This window comes from Leptidea sinapis, chromosome 1, assembly GCF_905404315.1.
Source record: "Leptidea sinapis chromosome 1, ilLepSina1.1, whole genome shotgun sequence".
Classification (NCBI taxonomy): domain Eukaryota; kingdom Metazoa; phylum Arthropoda; class Insecta; order Lepidoptera; family Pieridae; genus Leptidea; species Leptidea sinapis.
The window spans coordinates 34,185,750-34,206,971 of record NC_066265.1 but is presented as its reverse complement, the minus strand read 5'-3'; the positions used below and the strand labels follow the sequence as shown (position 1 = coordinate 34,206,971).

Here is a 21,222-nt window from a genome sequence, read left to right as displayed (position 1 = left end):
TTTATTACTCGCTGATGCACGCAACTTCGTCCGAGTACACACAAGACTGATGTCGTAGTGCTTATAAATAACGTATTTTCTTCAAACTCTATATCAAATGAAGAATATTGCAATATTTTTTTCAGATAAGGGCCAAGTGTCTAAGGATTAAAACTTAGAAGACTTAGCTAATTAAAAACTATCCAGTATTTTTCTCCTCTATCATTTTATTTAAGATAGTACTACATTATTTTTAAAACTTACTTGAATTTGATGTTATGCAGCCATCATCACTCTCCATGTAGTCTTGTACTTCTATGTCCATGAGATCATCCAATTCCTTTAGAAACAGAGAAACAACTTAAGTGATGCTACACTGGCTATGTACAAGAAGTTGACCTTAGGATGGTAACAGGGGTGCCCCAATAACTTGCCAATTTATTGAAAATTATTTGTTGTCTCGTTCTACCATTTTATCTTACTGTGAGTCATCAGTAGCCATTACGCGGTGGGACTTTTGAGTGGCAACACGTCAATTTTGCTCTACAGGCTGTTACTATTTACGTAGGTATTTTTTATATGTTATTTCAGTTAATTATGGCGTTTCGTAATGATGAAGAGATTGAGCGGTATTTAGAGATTATTGCTGAGGATGATGAGAGTGAAACAGAGCCATTAGAGGTAGTTGAGTCTTCTGAAAATGAAGATAACAAGCGAGTGAACCCCGCCAAATTGTTAAAGCTGGCTCGATGTGCATTTTTTTATTGAAGAAATGACAAAAAAGTGAAGCTTTTTGTTCAAAATACAAAAGACCTGCGTTTCCCGAACATTGTAAGGAAATTTGTCTTAATTGTGTATAAAAATCCAAAAACATTTTTAACCGACTTCAAAAAAGGAGGAGGTTCTCAATTCGTCGATATATTTTATTTTATGTTTGTTACCTCAACACTTTAGCCTGGGTGAACCGCTTTTAAAAATTCTTTTTTATTTGAAATTCAAATATTTTTATTCAAAATAGGATGTGACATCACTTATTGAAAGACCCATTCCAAAATGAATGCCTCAGACCTGAGAAGAACGGACGCAACAAACTCAGAGGGCTTTTTTTTTTCATCGAAAAAAAATGTTTACAAAGTAATATTGTACAATTAAACTTATTATATAATAGCCTGATGGCGGTCACTCCATTCCCAATCTGTGGTATCATTAAGAAAGTCATTCATGTTATAGTAACCTTTACCACACAAACGTTTTTTTTAACAATTATTTTGAATAACGTAATACTTTTGTTTTGAACATTTTCTGGGATCTTGTTGTAAAAGCATATACATCGCCCCACTAAAGGCTTACTAACTCGACTTAGCCGAGTAGTCGACATTATAAGTTTATGTTCCTGGTGTTAACATTATGGTTATAACAATTTCTAGAAAATTCACTTATGTGCCTATGAACATACATTACATTATCAAGAATATATTGAGAAGCAACAGTCAAGATGTTAATTTCTTTGAATTTTGCTCTCAATGATTCTTTAGGACCTAGGTTATAAATAGCGCGAATAGCCCTCTTCAGCAGCACAAATATTGTATTAATATCGGCAGCGTTGCCCCATAGCAATATACCATAGGACATAATACTATGGAAATAACTAAAGTATACTAGTCGCGCCGTATCTATGTCAGTTAATTGTCTAATCTTTTTAACCGCGTATGCTGTAGAATTAAGTCTGTTCGCCAATCCTTCAAAATTTGGAATCTAGAGTTATGCCAAGAAAAATAGCAAATTCCACCGGTTATATCACGTTTCCGTTTAAAAAACACTTGCATCTACATTTTTGACATTTGGTACGGTAAATTTAATGTATTTAGTTTTCTTGCTATTTAACAATAGGTTATTAGCTGCCATTCACGTCGACCTTCTGAATTCTATTGTTTAGATATGAATCCTTATATGCTTCTTGACCAGCGTTGAATGTTGAACACAATCAAAAGCCTTAGATAAATCACAGAAGATGCCAAGTGCATTCTGCGATTCCTCCCAGGCATCAAAAATATTCTTGATTAGCTCAACACCTCCATCCGTTGTTGAATGTCCCCTAGTAAAGCCAAATTGTTTCAGATAGCCAGAAGTTGCCCATTGAATCGATGTAGTCATTGAATTTTATGTTCATAATAATAATGTTAATTTGAATGATTACCGACACGGGGAAGGTTTTTTTTCCGAATATAAAGATATTCAGCAAAAAATGCAAAATGCGGTGAAAGCACTGCCGCATGGAATATCTGATTGGAGTTCGGGAAATGAAGCTTCTTAAAATGATTAGTTAAATTTTTATAGAACTGTTTTAATTTTGTCTTTTTTTCCGGCTTCAAACTTTTTTCTTATGGAAAAGGAGGACAAACGAGCTTCACTTGGTGTTAAGTGATCACCGCAGCCCACAATCTCTTGCCACACCGAGAAACCACAGGAGCGTTGCCGGCCTGGAAGGTGTCCGCGCTTTGTTTGAAGGTACCCATGTCGTATTCGTGGCAGAAAGTTCGTGAAAACCGACTGAAAGTTAACTCTAGAATCGAGTTCAATTGTGGTCTTTCGATTGATATGAATAGTTCTTGTCCAAAATAAGTTTAACTATAAAATATATTGAATAAGTATTCGTAAGTTATCCAACTAAAAAAAGTAATTTATTTTATTTCTTAATAGCTAGTACGTTCTCGTTGAGATGTAAACATATGGCTATTTGATTTTTAACAATTACAAGAATAAGAACATCTTCCATCTCAGATTCAAATAACGGATACAGGCCGTCTGGCCGTCTGTCTATATACACATACTTTATTTTATCTAGTTATTTGTACACGGGCCGGGCCCATTCAATTACTTTTTTACAGTTTACTAACGTTGAGATAGAAGCTAGATGGTATCATTAAAAATCCCTTCTCATAAGTAATGGAACTAACATCTCAAATTTTACATAACTACATAGAGCTATTTTAGTATTTTCATACAATAATAATGATATAGTATGGTGGACATGATGAAGCACTTTATTAATTATTGGTATTAAGTACTCTACTGCAACTCTATTGATAGAAGTTTTTACAACATATTAGGATGTAATAAAATACATAATATTATGTATATGTAGTATTAGAAGTATCTTAAGTATATTATATCTATCAGTATTGAACATACCTTTTCTCCTTCCATATCACACATAAAGATCACTCCAGAAGGTTCAGGTGATTGCAAATGCAAGAAGCAAGAATGGTTCTGAAAGTATATGCATAATAAATGAATATACTGTAGTGTAAATAATTAATATAATACAATCAGATAACGTTGTATAAATATCCTCTTTACAAATTAAGCAGATGTATATGTTACTGGCAATCTGTTTGATTCAGATGTATACCTCTAGAGCAATGTATGATATATACATTTTATTTTCTATTTGATAATTAGGTAGTATACAATTCTAAGAGACTTTATAGAAACCTGCTGGTGACCTAACAATAACTAGCTCTAAAATGGACTTTATCTTTTTCTACTACAAAACAGTGTTTAGCTTGTGTTTAACAAAAACGTCGTTAAGCACAACATAAACTGAAGTGTACAAGAATAATTAAAAGAACGGACCGCAATTTTTGTCAGCTGTCATCATATAATATAGGTACATCCATATTGTGATCTATCCGTTAGACACACCTTAGACAAGCTTCGACTCGTGTTTAAATATATAAGCCAATGTCGAACGTTTTTATAACGCTAAACAACGGTAAGACACAGATTTTTTATAGAACTTTTTAAAAAAAAGCGTTCAACACATGTTTAATTTTTTGTAACAACTACCAACACAGATTATTTTTAGTTATATACGAGGGCGGCACTAAAAATTTCGGGAATCAAGGAAGTGACACAACATTACTATTTAAAAATGTATTTATTGCTTTTCGAAGTATTCTCCGCGAAATTTGACACATTTTTCCATACCATAGAACCAATCATTGAAGCAACCATTCCATTCGGAAGTTGGGGTCTCCAAAATGGCCGTTTTGTAGGCGTCCACAGCTTCTTCAGGTGATGAAAATCTCTAACCACGCAATTTATTCTTTATTTTAGGGAAAGTATAGAAATCATTAGGGCTTAAGTCGGGGCTGTACGGGGGATTGTCTAATAATTTTATGTTTTCTTGCTCTAAAATCTCTTTTGTTCTGTGCACGGTGTGAGAACTCGCATTGTCGTGATGGAGGATGATGCGGCGTTTGCAGTTCTCTTTTTGCGGAGTTCAGAAACGACCTGTGGCAAACAAATGCTAGCATACCATTCTGCATTAACCGTTCTTTGTCCCTCAAGAGGAATAGTCGTAACATGGCCGGTTTTGGAGACAAACATGGCCACCATTTTTTTTGCAACACTCCGTGAACGAACTTTTTTTGTTGGCTTTAACTCATTTTCGAACACCCAAACTCGTGACTGGTTTTTTGTTTAGGGTTCGTACGCGTATATCCAGGATTCGTCACCTGATACGATGTTGTGTACAGAATTTGAGGATCCTGCGTGGAAATTCAGCAAACCAGCGATAAATTATGTTTTTCGATGGGGCTTCATCACCAAATGCAGAAATCATTCGGTCAACACACTGTTTTTGTGTTAAACCACTTCGAAAGTCATAATAAATCATCGCTCTAGAATTTCATGTCAATTCCATTTTCTCAACGACTACACAAATTTGACAAGACCGATAATCTTTTTTTAAATAAATAAATGGTTTTCTATTTTTTAAAACCTAAAAAGATTTTAATATGACAGGAACAGTGGAAATATTCTATTCCCGATACTTTTAGTGCAGCCTATGTAGTTGTAAAGTACCTAGTCTTGCTATAAATACTGAAACGAATAAAAAAAAATCTATTGCAAGTAACATTTATTACTTTTACAGTGTGTAAGTTTAATACATTAATATAAAACAATATAAAAAGCTAGTTAGTGGTCTCCATTAGCTACAATAGAAGCACACACTCTTTTAATGGGAAAATTCTTCACTGCCAATCGTACAGATTGTTTTAGTGACACCAACTTATCATGGTGTTTAGAGGAAGCCGTACTCTCTAAAACTCCAGCGGATTAAGATCAGGACTAGACGATTGTCAGTCTTTAGCTCTGATGAAGTCCGAATCCAACCAAGACTCCGTAGACCGAGCTTTATGACCCGGCGCAGTCTTGCTGGAAGGACCACTCTTGGTTATTGAAAAGGGGCTTCACTACCTTCTCAAGAATAGTATCTTGATAGACTTGTGTCTATGTTTTGATACCTTTTTCACAAAAGTATGGCTCAGTCACTCCTTCATAGCTAATACCCCACCAAACCATCACTGAAGTGGGATAGTGCTCACGTTGCACTCTGTTGACTTCCTTAGAGCTTTGAGCATAAATACGGTATTTTTTTTTTTTTGTTAAAATGTTGCTCGATTGTAAAAAGTTCTCATCCGGAATCAAAAATTTTCTGTGACCTCCCTTTGCGTACCGCTTCAGTACTTGTTTCGATTTTAGCACCCTATTCTTTTTTATATTATCAGTTAAGAAATGACCAGTACGTCGCTTATAGGCTGCAAGTCCTAAGTCAACTGTTAAAATACGCGACATGGTTCTAAGTGCTATCTTCATGTCCCGAGATAAAATCTTTTGCTAACAATTAAATAGATACTTGCAGTTGCATGATAACCAGTTTGGTTTTCGGCAGGGACTTTCCACGGAAACTGCGATATTGTGCTTGAAGACTGCCATCAAATACTATACGGGTGGAAATACATCGGTTTACGCTTGCTTCCTTGACCTTTCCAAGGCCTTCGATTTGGTCTCATATGACATCTTATGGGAAAGGTGAGAGCATCCAATATTCCTAATGAGATTATTAACATCTTTAAGTATTGGTATGGGAACCAGTTGAATCAGGTGAAATGGGCGGGCGCCATGTCTGATTCGTACAGATTGGTATGCGGGGTGAGGCTGGGGGGTTGAGCTCGCCCTCCATTTTTAATCTTTATGTAAATGGTATGATCGAAGCGCTCGGCAAACAGCATGTCGGTTGTCACATAGACATATATTTCAATAACATAAGCTACGCGGACGACATGGTTCTGCTGAGCGCTTCGGTCTGTGGACTCAGAAAGTTGATAAACACTTGTGAGGGCTATGCAGCTGAACACGGGCTCATTTATAATGTTAAAAAGAGCAAGTGCATGGTCTTTCAGGGAGGGCCTAGAAAAGTAAAAGAAATGCCACATATAAGGTTAAATGGAATACCGTTAGAAACGGTTGATCTGTTTAAATATCTTGGCCATTTAGTAACACCTTCCCTGAGGGATGACGCAGATGTTGAGCGGGAACGAAGGGCGATGTCGGTAAGAGCTAATATGGTTTGCAAGGTGCTCTTCGGATGTTAAGATTAATCTTTTTAGGGCCTACTGCACCTCATTCTATACCTGCAGCCTGTGGACTGACTATACGCAAAGATCGTACAGCGCCCTTCGGGTCCAGTACAACAATGCTTTCAGGATGCTGTTGAGGCTCCCCAGCTATTGCAGCGCCTCAGCGATGTTTGCCGAAGTCCGTGTTTACTGTTTCTATACAATAATGCGAAAGAGAGGCACGTCACTGGTGCGCCGAGTCCGAGGGAGCAACAACAGCATGTGGGCTGCACTGGCGGATCGGCTCGACTGTGTTTATATAAACCGCTGTTGTAAACTGCACGTTGCACACAGGGACTCAGGAAAATGGGGCATTTTGTTATTAATTATAATTATAATTCAATAATTTATGTACTTATTTTTATATTATTTATGTATTATTTAGAATTATATCTGACTGTATTATTATGACATTTAAGTGGGCCATAGTAGCCAAATAAAGACTTTCAAATAACAATTACGTACACCTTATATACACAAATATTTTTTTGTTTATACTTAGTTTAAAATATTCATAGCATAAGGAGATAAGCATCTCTACCAAACACCAACTCAATATACATATGAGTAACATGTCATGCAAAGAAATACTTTGTTTTTAATAATATGTACCTCTTCAGCAATTTGTCCAAATTCAAGATCTGTTCCTAACGGACACTCTACAACCAGAACACTTTCATCTTTAAAACAATTTCTTATATCATTGGCTGTTGTGTACAAAAGTGCCTTATTTTTGTCTTCGTTTATAACATTTCTTATACTTTGTTTTATATAATGTAAGTGCCTGGAAACAAACAATTAATAGGTATTTTAGTTGTTCTTTTTGATAGTACATAGTAAAAGATACTGAATATATTAATCTAGATCTACATAATTTCACCAGCGGTAGGTTGTGATAGCACTATATGTCGCCTAGATTGGCACTGTTGATGCCGCCAATCTGTTTGCACGCACTATTTGTGTTTCGCTTTAAGGGACTTCACTCCTGTCTGCAGGTGACGAGTTGGAATAGGGTGGCACTCAGAATTTTGTCTTACAATAATACTAAATGGCACTGCATTGTAATTCAGTTAATGTTTGAACAAGAGAAGCTATTGATTACTAAAGCAAATGTTTGTCTTTTGAAGAGGAGACTAAGGGGTGTTTGGGTCACCTGATGGTAATTGAACACTGTAACCCAAATTCCCCTGCAGGACCAAAGGAATCACAGGAGCGTTGTCAGTCTTTTAGAAAGGTGTACAAACTTTTATGGAAACACTGCCCAAGGAGGCTATTCCCCAGTTTGTATGTGGCAGAAAGTTACTTGAAGACTGCACAGTAGAGGAGCACCGCACATCCAGATCGAGATGATGAGGATAACCTAGCTGGTGACGGGTACTGTTAAGGAGCTCCGGCGGCAGATCAGGTCGAACAGCTCTTTCTCGAACACTCTCTGTGGTATTAGAAAGTAGTGAAATTACTGGAACAATGAGACTTAACATCTTATGTCTCAAAGTGAGAGCGTATTGTACATAACATATTATAAGTACCTGTCCAGTAAGTTTTCATGTTTCTCCAAGATATCCACTTCGTTTCTAAGAACTGCGACCTTGGCTGTAATATCACCAGCTGTACCATCTGGACATGACCCTCTAAAATCAATATTTAATGACATGACATGAAGCAAGAACTTATATGAGTACAAAATAGGAGCGTCTTTAATTAGCATATTCGGACATAAAAATTCACACGTTGAAAATTTCAGAAATTAAAAAGTTGTTTCGATACAACTACCTAACTCGTACTCTTAAAATCTATCAGGAAACAAAATTAATGAATTTAAATGAAATATAATATATATAAATATAAAACAAGTATTCTCATAAGAAAAAATTTAACTAAGGATTTACATACGCAAAAAGAATAAACATGCATAAAATTGTAACAAGACAAACCCTCAAAATGTTCTAAAACCTAGAACAAAATATGGAACAAGAAATATAATGTACGAAGGGGCAAAATTGTAAAACAACCTACAAAAAGATATTCCCAGACTTAGTTATACATTGGAGAGAGCAGTGCAGCGGGTACAAAATGCATGTAGTCGATTCTCCTTTCATGTTCCAAACAGAGGCTATATAACTCCATATTTAAACAACAAACGAATACTTAATATGAAAGCTAGGAGAGAATTGCATTATGCCTGTAGTATAAAGAGAATAATCTATAGCAAGCGCCCTGAATATTTATTGGAAAAATTGTCCTGGAGCGGAAGTTCTAATTTAAAATGTACACGTTTTGCCTCTCAAAACTTATTAAATATACCATACTACAAAACAACAAGATATAGATCCAGTTTCAAATTCATGGCTTCCCGTATTTGGAATGATTTGCCACCACCTCTTAGAATGATAAAAAATATAAATCAGTTTAAGGGTTAATATAAAATGGCATTGTTAAAAAAACAACAGGAAGCTGAAAATTTTAATTATTGTGTATGGAAAGAACTTCCCTTATATAAATATTTTTCATGATTAAACCATAACATTTGCAAATAGTTTCATATTACATTTAAACTGACACATTGACACACACTCATATATTTATACAACACACACACTCACACCCATAATTTATACAGAGGTTGATACATTTAGAAAAAGTTTAGATCTGCATTGTAATCGTTATTAGTTTGCCCTCTTTACTATGTATCCCACCTTACACCTTAGGGAGATGGGAATGGCTGAAAACCAGCGCTGCATGAAAATATTATTTCAATCAGCATAAGCTGAGCCTACTCCCTTTTGTCTTAATGTATGTGTGTAATAAGCTGATATTGTATACTTAAATTAAGTTCAAGGCAATAAATTTTATTATTATAAATAGGTAATTATTGTAACTTTAAATATTACGACTAAAATTATGTATAGTATAAACTACGATTTGCCGCTCACATGATACACATAATTATATTATGTTAATTTAAGTATCTCAGTAAGTGAATTTGAATTCTTTTTGAGATAATAAATATTCTGAAATCTGAAAAAATCACACGTGCTTGATAATAATATAACATGCCACAATATAGTGTTTTAAAAAAATCTAAATGTGTTTTTTTGGAATAGTTTATATACGGCTTTACCGATCGACTGAAAACTGCGTGAAAATCGGTTTATCCATTCAAAAGTAATTACAGTTAAGAAATTTATAAAAAAGGTTTTTACACACTAAAAGTTTTGCACTTATAGCATATCGGAACTATTTCAATTTCGAATGTTATATTTTTGGAAACGTTGCAACCTTCTTAGTAATAAAAAAATTTGGCGGGAAATCATTTGCCAATAGTTTTTTTTACCACACATCAAAGTTCTACGTACGCAACGAAAATGGAATTAAGTCAAAAAAAATTATTGCGATGATTTTTTATGATTTTAAAAGTTCTCTCTCAGCAAGACTGTTCCGCTCGTCTTCAAAATGCTTTTGGGAGAGAAGCACCTTGCTTGATCATCGTGAGGCGATGGTTTGCTGAATTTGAGAGAGGTTTCTTTACATGACGAATTTCGTGAAAGACTGCCTTCAACGAAAATAATGTGGCTGGTCAGAAAATTTTACACGAAGAATTGAAAGTTCGGAAAAACATGATCGCATTTTTATTCTCAGCTACGGGTCCCATCTGCATAATTCCACTTGAAGATCAAAAGAGTGTTAATGCCGAGCGGTATTTGTTTACCCAGGGTGTTAAAAAAAAGTTCGAAAAAGCCGCGTTCTCCTACATCATGACAACGCTTCTTCACACACGGCCAACAAAACTAAGTCATTTGCGCTATGTCAACTAAAAAATCCATTGATGGATCTTTTTCCACATTTATGTCCACTTTTATCCATTAATCAAGACTTGTATATAGTGGATTTTTGTGTGTGTCAAGTGTCAAAAAATCCATTGCACATATAAGGGTAGTGATATACAAAACTCCAATGAACTAGTTATATTAGTACAATCTATCAGAACGTTGCACTATTAGTAGTTTGAGTCTGCTAACTAAAAAAATAACTGCTAAAAATAAACTTTCTGCGAAAATCTACCAAATTGCATTTTCCCAGTGCTAGCGTACTTCTTATTGATGATGATTATAGCAACAGAAATACAAATGTTTATAAACGTTGCAAAAATCAGGCAGTTTTATGGCGTATAATGGTGTCACAACTCAAAGAGAAGTCGTATAGCTCAAATAAAATATTATGCCTTTATTCGTCACCGTCAAACTGAACGTATACACAATTACACATCTATTGGGCACTTTTTAAAAAAGTTTTCTAAATACACCGGCGGTTTAAGTATATAATATGCAAATAACCACAAAAATATGTAAGACACAAAACAAAACTAAGTATTCTTAAAAAAAGACCCGTCATACTTTAATTAACCGACTTCTAAAAAGGAGGAGGTTCTTAATTCGACGGTTTTTTTTTATGTTTGTTACCTCAGGACTCGACTGTGTGAACCGATCTTGATGATTCTTTGTTTGTTTGAAAGCTAGTGCTTCCCGTGTAGTTCCATTACAATTTAATCCAGATCTGACAGTGGCATCCATGCGAAAACCATAAAAGTTTTAATATCACGCCAATCAATTTCGATTATTTTTTTATTGGAAAGGATGTACTTCAGGGGTAGTTTGGGGAGGTTCTGACTGTGGGATCCTTGACAAAGTAACGGAACTCTTCAATTCTTTCCAGCAATTTAACGATACTCAGCCAAATCTTTTATAATACGCTATTCGGATTTTTGAGTCACCTATCGTAACGTTGTGATGGAGTATTATGACCAACGGAACTCCTTAACGATTCACAGTAAGGGCATCTGCGATCTGTGGCAGAATTTCGAACTGTTTGTAATGAAATTTCTTAAAGTTCATTGCTCTGCATATTCAGACAAATAAAAGTACACTTACTGTACTTCAGATTCACTAAAACTCAAAATATAATTAATAATAAAAATTAACAATATTTTTGCGTATTTTTATACAATTTTATTAATTAATCTAAATCAAGTTACGATTATTGTAATTTTTGGAGTCGATGTCAGCCAATGTAGGTTTGTAACATAGACATAGTGAGTTAGATGTGCTTGTGCCGCACGCGCCACGTGACGTGACGAGGCAGAGCGGGGCCGCGGCGGGATGACACCGATTCCAAAAATAACAATAATTTTAACTAGATTTAGATAATTACATTATGATATTGTATAAAAATACGAAATAATTTTTGACATTAGTGCATATTATATATATTGTTTTGGAATACATAGGTAGTGTTTTTGAAGTCGGTTGTTTTTTGTTAAATGTTTGTTAGGTAATTTAATCTAATAGTAACCATAAATATTTTTTAATAATAAAATATTTATTTTTATTAAAATAACTAAATTACTATACAATTTCAATTGTTGCTACGAATTGTATAATTGCTAGCCAGTTGTTTTATATAAAATCATTTTATTTAAAACACACTTTTCTATTGAGAATATAATATCGTCGGAAACGTAAAAAATATTGTTTTGTTGCAGCAAGTCCTCCAAAAATCAATTACTATATATTTACTTCTAAGTCTGTATATGATTTCACGAGTTTAAAAAGGTTAGTTCAAAAGTAGAAATAGTACCGTCAGACGCCGTCGGGGAGAACAGCGTCTCGTGACGACAATTTTCCTGTGATAAGTTCCTTACGAAATCGCTTTCTTGTGTCTAATACATGTAAAGCCCCCCATTTGGAGCGTTGTAAAGATTTTAGCACTCTCACGGGCGCACCAACGCGCCATACCAATTCGTATACACAGCGACACAAGCGGTTGGTGCTTTCGTATCAGTAATTTCCCTTTTGAAAAATGAGTTTTGATTTTGATGATGAGTTTTATACAACTGCCATAGCGGTTTGTTTGTATATAAAGCAAAAAAACAATGTAATTCCCTAAATTTCGAAATAAACCCAATTACGAATTCCCGATTACTCATGAGTGTGCAACCGTGCGTATTGTCCAACAACTCTAAGCGGTATGAGACAAATGGCTCGCGGGTTTTCGCATTCACGAGCGGGACAAACGGCCCGGCGCGATGGCATGGCGCGCTGTACCGCCTGGTTTTCACACTCACGAGCATGCTACACCAATCGGACGAGCCACGCCAATTGGCGTGGCGCGATGGAGATTCGGTCGTTTGGAATTCCATTTTTCTTTACACTCCATTTGGATTGCTGGGATTTTGACATTCACGAGCGGATTTTTAAGAGTTCACGAGCCGTGAATGGGGGGCTTAAATATGCTCCACGAGGTGTGTCACGTAGCAGATAGCACATAAGCCACATGAAGAAGGCTAAAATTGTGTAATACAACATCCTTTTGTACCATACAAGGTCACCTAAAAGTGCACGTTGCACAAACACTTAAATTGGACTAAATAGAAATGAGCCTTCGTATTATTCGCTGATGAGTGTAGTACTTGTTGATATGATGCAGTTGGTCGTAGTCTAGTCAATCGTAGACGTAGTGATCACTTAGCTTTGATATTGCATTTAGCTGAGGGTTCTTTTTGATTCGGATCGTTTATTTTTTCGGACGGTGTTTATCATTGTTTCATTCCAAAAGCAGCAAAATGTTAAAATTATTATTTTAGTTAACAAATTTCACAAACAAAAAGAAGAATTTATTATTCTTCACAGATTAGGAACCATAGTAACAGAATTATTACAATAATTCAATTTTAGGTACGGATAAAATTTTGGATGTTTTCATTCACTATTATAAAGTTGTACTATGTAGGTTGAAGTGATATTTTAATGTGAATAGTTAAAATAAAACTTTTATTTATTAATCATAATCATTAATAGATTAATATATAAAAACATAATTTTTTAATCACTCGATGTATTAAATGCTAATAATGGATTTTTGACACTCATTGTGCATAAAAATCCACTATATACAAAAGTCTTGATTGATGGATGAAAGTGGACATAAAAGTGGAAAAAGATCCATTCATGGATTTTTTCAATGGATCTTAGTGGACAAAGCGGTCATTTGTAGCTTCCGAAAAATCGTCACCCATCCTGCACATAGCCCCGACCTAGCACCCTGTGATTTCTGTATTTTCCCCAAAATCAAAGATTTGATGAGTGGTTTCACTTTTACCAATTCTGAATAGGCATTGATAGCACTCAATCAGCACGGAGAAAACATGCCTTCAGGTCTGTGGTCCTCCTGTTTTAAAAAATGGTTCGATCGCATGAAAAAATGTAAAGGAGAGTATTTTGAAAATATTTAAGCTCGGAGAGTTTAAAATCGTCACAAGTACAATTTGAAGCAGTTAGGTATGGAATTAGCGGGATGTTGCAGGGATGGCCTTTAGGGTCAACCGTTTTCCTATTTTTTTTTATGATTACGGTTAAGTAGTTCTATCCGTATGTTTATTTAACGTCGCCATAGTAGATCCACGCTTTTTTTTTTTTTATGGAATAGGAGGACAAACGAGCGTACGGGTCACCTGGTGTTAAGTGATCACCGCCGCCCACACTCTCCTGCAACACCAGAGGAATCACAAGAGCGTTGCCGGCCTTTAAGGAAGGTGTACGCGCTTTTCTTGAAGGTACCCATGTCGTATCGTCCCGGAAACACCGCACAAGGAAGCTCATTCCACAGCTTCGTGGTACGAGGAAGAAAGCTCCTTGAAAACCGCACTGTGGAGGACCGCCACACATCCAGATGGTGGGGATGATATCGTAACTTGTGGCGTGTCGTGCGAAGGTGAAAGGTGCGCTGTTCATATATATGAAGTGTATATATACTGGACATCAATAACCCGGGCCGCCAACTACCTTGGATCTCTGATTTGATTTTCTCAAAAAGTGTAAGACTTACAACTGTCCTAATTATACTCACAGAGAGTAAGGTTTATGATGATTAATATGACTATAAATTTATTGTAAAGTACCGACAGCTGACATTGCAGTCGAGCAACTAACACGATGCTTACGATTTTCTCTGTTCTGACTACAGATCACGATTAGAGATTTATGTTCTACAATGATGGTAGTCGGATATTTCTTATCATTTCATTAGTTTTAGTCAAGCGTTTGATCAGACACGCGTATTTTTGTTCAATTTGACACCACAGGGAGCAGCTCAAGCTGTAGAACTACTTCAAGCAAGCCTCACACAACGTGAGGTCGACACTGGAACATTCGATCGCCGTTCAGGGGCTCTACTCTCTTTGTCCGAATCGAAACTTTCTAAACGAAGCTTCGATAGTGACCCTACTCTTGTTTTCGGACACATCAACATACTTCGGAACTATAGACAATATTCGTGAACGAATGGTGAACGATTGAAATGAATGTTATTTGAATCCGACTAATATAAAGAGTACTATTTCATGCCAACGATTGGTAGTAACTCATGACCACCAAAAATATCTGTATTATAAACGCAATGTAAACATGTCAAATAACTATTTCAGATTTTTTCTTTGAATTCTTTAAAAAGTTTTCTAAAAAGATGATGATCTTTTAAAGTGTTTTTTAACACACCTAGCAATCGCGATACCTACTCGTTCTATCAAAAAGTTTCAAGTAAATATCGGTCGTATATTTGTTTTTTTTCTAAAAATATTGCCTCTACACCACCCTTTCAAAGGTACATCTTTTGCTGCTGCACATATGAAGCTATCCTTTTTAGTTTATATGTCTGAGTAGGTAGGTACTCCTTGTTAACTGTAAGTAAGTTTTCCTGTTACAATACAATAAAAAATAAATTTTGTTCTTTTATTAATAACAAAAATGAAATTTATTTTTAAGATAGGAATACCACTACTGTTAGAAAGGAATAAGTAAGATAAAGTTCTACCTTTATCCTTTCTAACAGTTGTACTAATGCAGTTCCTGCCCTTCGACCTGCCTGTAGAGCTTCAGGTGAAGACGCAGCTGATTAAGAGGGAACCCGCCTGCTTCATTCACATTGGAATTCATCCTTTGTGAACTCGGGAATATGAATACCACCCTAGATACATAACTTATGTTGAACACAGCATGCTATAATTTATTTTATTCTGTAATTTACTACAAACTCTAAGTCGGGAATTTCACTAATATTAAATTAATTGCATGAGCGGCGTCGGTTTCTTCTACGTTCTTAATGTTCTTCACGTAGAGCAGCCTCGATTAATAGAATTCTAGGGACCATTTCAAGCCAATTTGCAACAAAATACAAACAAATGAAAATCAAAAGGTAACATCTTTGGTTTCGTCAAATTGACGTTAAAATTCCGAACAAACAGCTGTCATCTTCATATTTTCGTTCGGAACATAAATGAATCAGTGTAGGTTTAGCAATTCGAAATGTCAAACTATGACGTTCGGGACGCTATTCTCAGTATTGCATCGAAGAAACTGTTGCTGATGTATGTCTACAAAAATTGTCCTAAGCATCAGTATTGGTCTTTTTTTATGAAAATACGGGATGAGACGAGCAGAAAATAAAACCACTGAAGAATTTAAACCACCTCGTAAAACCAGCCCTAAAAAGAATATTCCATACAAGTTTGATGAGATTACTTTTTCGGCAATAAGACGAAAAGTGCATGCTTTCTATTACAGAAGTATTACCTACAGTAATAAAAAGGTTAGTATGTTAACAGTATAAATTTTATGTAAAACTTAATCTGTAATGATATTATAATGATAGTTCGGACATTTGGTTGTATGTTTGTATGTTGGCTACTCTTGTACTCATAAGTTATTTGATATGGGTGATTAAAATATTTATTATCATTTAAGATTGTTCAAGCTGTTAACTCCGATCTTGATCTGTTACATTTTTCAATGCACACATATATATAATTTTAAATATGCTACCTGCAAGCGTCACAAGTCACGCAACATCGAAAATTTGGTTTAATATTCAAATTAAAACTCCTAAATAAGAAGGCTCTTAAGAGTGCCTTACCACTTAAAAGCTTAAAAACTCGAACCGGAAAAGGAAGGCGTCTTATAATATCTCATATAGGCAGCGAAGACGGTTTTGTAGATGGAGCATTATTAATGTTCGAATAAAAAAAAAACACTGAAAATTCGCTCATTATGAAAAGTGGTTAAAGGGCAAACTGCTAAAGCTAAAAACCAATTCGGTTTTAATGTCCCTTATCACTCTCGAAGGTTAGAATAGAACCCCACAACTGCCCGACGGGAAGCGCAAATTATTGAATAGCTCATAATCAAAAATATAAATAATGAAGAAAATATGTGAAAATCTCTGTTACTAGAAATCGTAAAAATAGAAAAATCTAATTATCAAACTTTTGTTGGGGACAAGTTGGCTGCGGAAAATAAAATTTATTATGAAAGTACCAATTCCGATTCGTCAACATCAAGCTCTTTAGACTATGAAATATACAGAATATGGAAATTATTTATTTCATGTTTGGTAGCCATTATCATATAAAGACATTTGTAAATAAATATTTTAAATATATATATATGTATATTTTTGTATTATTTATCAAAATAAGTTTATAATTAAACTACCTAGAAAAATCTTGATAATCTCTGAATTGTCATTTTGCCAATGACATTTCTTTTTTTAAATTTTTTATCTCGAATTACATTTCCGACTATAATTCTATTTACACGGTATCACTAACGTACGTTACCTAGTGATAACTAATATTTATTTAAACCGGAAATCTGTAAACGCTAATCTTTTTCAGCTGTTCCGTACAAATGATAATGAAATAGAATTGGCGGCAGTTGGTAGCAAGAGAGTGTAGTAAAGAATTTTACAAACCAAATAAGTAGAGTGCCATTTGCTCGAATCATTTCCTCAAGGCTGACTTATATATCACCACTAAAGGATTTAAGCGTTCAAAAATTAATGCTCAAAAATAATGATAAAACTTTTTTATAGTCACGAAAATCCAATTTAGCCACATTTATTATTTGACAAAACCTTATATACAGAGATATGTTTATGCCCGTGTACCTACACTACACGTGCCAAAAAGATAACCCTGGAAAAGAGGTCTACTTAATTAGTCTAAAAGACAAATTTTAAGAAATTAAATTTATTTCAAGGAACTTAACATTTTAATAAACTTATTAATTAATTTGTCTCAGCTTGAGCATCTTAATGTTTCTTTGAGTTTCAATATAATTCCTTTTGTTTTCATAATGTTTTTTTTTCTACTGGGTTACGTTTTGGCCATGCAACTCTTAATATCTTTTACATTAAAATGTCATCACATAAATGCAGTATAGAAATAGAACTAAAAATCAATGTAATGAAGTCAGATTAATATTTGCTTTAAAAAAAAGTGCAGTGCTCCTTAAGAACAGATAACGAGTTTTTATGTTTTCTGAATGCCACATGTCGTGAGACACCCTTAAAGAATGGGTATTTTCAATTTAAATAATTAATTATTTCTATATAAATATATGTAAGAGTTATTAAAGCAGTACAATTATAAGTCGATTTCATGTTTATTCACACAAAAAAAGAGAGTTTTTGCTAATTGCAAGACCTCTAGCTTCCTCACTGAGCGCAACATACAGGTCGTTGTCGAATCGAAGCCGAAGCCCGTGAACGCTGGAATGTCCCAAGGCTGTGTGCTATCTTGGACACTGTTTCTTCTGCATATCAATGACATGTTGGACGCCTCTAACATACATTGATGATGCACTGGTGATGCCGTATACACGGGCCATGCAGGACTCTCTCGGGAAATCGTCGACCAGTGCCGGGAGAAACTTGTGTCTTCTATCGAGTCCTCTTTTGAGATGGTTATGGAATGGGGTAAATTGCACCTTGTCCAATTTAACCCACAGAAGACTCAAGTTTGCGCGTTTACCACTATAAAACCCCATTTGTCGCTCTTCTACAACACTTCCCTTACAGCATCGCCAAATATCGAAAAACTGGGTCTCGAAATCTCGAGCGATTGCCAATTCCGCGGTCATCTGTAGGGCAAAGCCAAATTGGCTTAGAAGAAACTGGGCGTCATATGTAGATCACGGCATCACTTCAACCCATCCCACTTTCTAGCACTCTACAAAGTGCAAGTCCATATATAGTGCAACATATGGAGTATTGCTGTCATCTCTGGTCTGGCGCACCCCAGTTCTAATTATCAGGGACCCCAGTGAGCTGTCAACCGCTGAATCACTTAATATTGCTTAGAGACGTCACTTTATTGTGTGTCTTATACCACATCTATCATGGGGAGTGTTCTAAACAGCTGTTTCACCTGATTCCTGCCGCCAAATTCAACCTTTGCATGACACGCCACAAATTAGGATATCAATCCCACCATCTGGATGTGTGGCATTTGTTAACAGTGTGGATTTCAAGGAACTTTCTTCCATATACTACACAGCTGTGGAATGGGATTCCTTGTGCTCTTTTTGGGGGACAATACAACATGGATATCTTCAAAAGTGTGTAAACCTTCCTTAAAGGCCGGCAACACTTCTGTGATTCCTCTGGTGTTGCAAGAGAATATGGGTGGGGGTGATCACTTAACACCAGGTAACCCCTCAGGTAAACACTCATTTGTCCTCCTTTTCCATACAAAAAAAAGAGATTTGAATCTGTTGCTTGACTCAGTACTCTACTTAACTCCCACACTTACAACCCAATGTGACACCCATGACATAGTGCTTTACTCCCTTGATGTATAATCTACTTATATCACCAAAATATGTCTCACATCATAATATAACCAAACATCAGAAAGAAATTACTGTCTGAATATATTATGAAATATATAACATTTTTATGTAGTAGACAAACACGCAGGTCACCAGATAAGGTAACACTACATCTCATACTAATGGGAATCTCAAACAATTTTTTTGTTTTTTTAGGATGATCCTTGAAAGCTGCACTATGGACTGTTGCCATAAGTATGTATATAGGTATAGATATACCTGTAGGTAGTAGGTCAATATACTAGATCACTTACTATCAACAAGTTTGTTTTTCTATATCTATTAAACATTAACATTAATATTGTTCTTAATTATGCAGGCCTAATGCCTTTTCAAACCATTTGTATGGTACAAAATAATATGTGGAAAAAAAACAGTCTAAACTTATTCTATCAAATCTGAATTATAAGAACTAGATGCTACATGATCTCTTTGTATATCATCTTGCTTTAATTAACCATTGAAATCTGTACACAAAGGCCACACCTATTTAAAAATGCACACTATCTTATCTTTTGTTTATATGCACCAGTCAGCAGAGTTCTTTGTGTTAACTTGTTTGTTTATTATTGAAATTGATAACTATAACTATGCAGTACTAGAGATCTCTTAATAAAACTTTATATTTTTCAGATATGGGGGGACTATTTTAGTGAATTGATATGGGGCAATCAAGCTAATTAACACCATCTTTGTGCTGCAGAAGAGGGCTATTGGCTCTATTTAGAAGCTAGGCTAAGTCCTAAAGAATAATTAAGAGAAATATTTAAAGAAACAAACATTTTAACTGTTGCCTCTCAATATATTCTTGATGTTATGTTCATAGACATAATATGTCTATGAACATAACAAATATATAATAGCAAATATTCTAAATAATCATAATGTTAACACAATGAACAAACAAACTTGTTAAGCATAAGTCATACTCAAGTCAAGTCAGTAAGTCTTGTATATGCTTTTACAACACAATCCCAGAAAATGTACAAAACAAATGTATTACCTAACATAAATGACTTTCTTAATGATACCACCAATGGGTATGGAGTGACTACCCTGAGACTATATAACAAATAAATTTTATTGTATCAAAATAAAAATTAACTAAAAAAATTGCCCGCTGACTTTCTTAAGACTGTTCTCATCAGGTCAGTAGTTTAGTAGGTGGTAGTTTTTGATGTTAAAAAATATTGAGTTAATGAGGATTGCACAGGTACAGGTTTTTCTTTTAATATTTCATGCTTTCTTTATACTATTGGACACAGCGATGGAATTTAAATGACCACATACTTGTTTTAATAAACAATATATAGGTACTGCTTCTAACCGAATGATGTAAAAACCATAAAACTATTAAATAGATCAAAAAAGAAAATAGTTTCTTACTTCCATTGTATGCTGTTTTTACTCTTCTTTTCAATTAAACCGATTCCTTCTAATACATTTGTAATATCGTAAATTCTTCTTTTTTGTCTTACAGCTAATTTTTCAGAGGCCTGTAATTATTAAGCATGTTCCTTTAGATTAAAATTTTACTTAAAGTTTTATATTATATTGAAGTATCATAAAAAGTAATATTTGCTCGAATTAACTTTTGCTCTACTTCTCGGCAACCTTCATGATATTAAGTAAAAAATAAAAATTGGCCAGCAATTCAACATCAACCAGAAATTATTTAAAATATACACACATTTTCACAACTTACCATTCGCAAGTCCAACACTCCATCCCTTGATTTTTGTAATAACAGTACAAATCGTGTCGTTAGCAATCCTAATGATTTTTCAAATCTTTTATATCTACAAACTTCCGTCATTATTTTTTCATTAAAAATGTAATTTAGATATTTTTCTCTTCAGTTATTATCTAAACTAAAGAAAACAAAACTTAAGTTACCTACGACTATTTTCGATTTTGCGTTGCGGCGGGATTCCTCATTCCATTGAGTTTTTTTTGGTTCTGTTCGTCCATCTGGACAGGCAAAGGGGTCAAAAGCCCATACAGCCAAGTCTTCATTTTTATTTTTCTATTCTTCACGTTACACAGCTTGTTCAAAG

At 34.8% G+C, this 21,222-nt stretch overlaps 1 protein-coding gene across 1 annotated transcript in view; it reads right to left on the bottom strand.

Moving 5' to 3' along the window:
- The window catches only part of LOC126970085 (transcription factor E2F4-like), a 21,793-nt gene extending 571 nt beyond the window's left edge, over window positions 1-21,222 (bottom strand). Inside the window, exons 1-6 of the mRNA XM_050815802.1 lie at window positions 20,871-21,222; window positions 20,552-20,661; window positions 7,976-8,077; window positions 7,059-7,230; window positions 3,172-3,249; window positions 244-319 (exon numbers count right to left, since the gene is read on the bottom strand). Coding sequence (XP_050671759.1) covers window positions 244-319; window positions 3,172-3,249; window positions 7,059-7,230; window positions 7,976-8,077; window positions 20,552-20,661; window positions 20,871-20,981 — 649 coding nt within the window. The 5' untranslated portion in view covers window positions 20,982-21,222. The remainder of the gene's footprint in view (window positions 1-243; window positions 320-3,171; window positions 3,250-7,058; window positions 7,231-7,975; window positions 8,078-20,551; window positions 20,662-20,870) is intronic.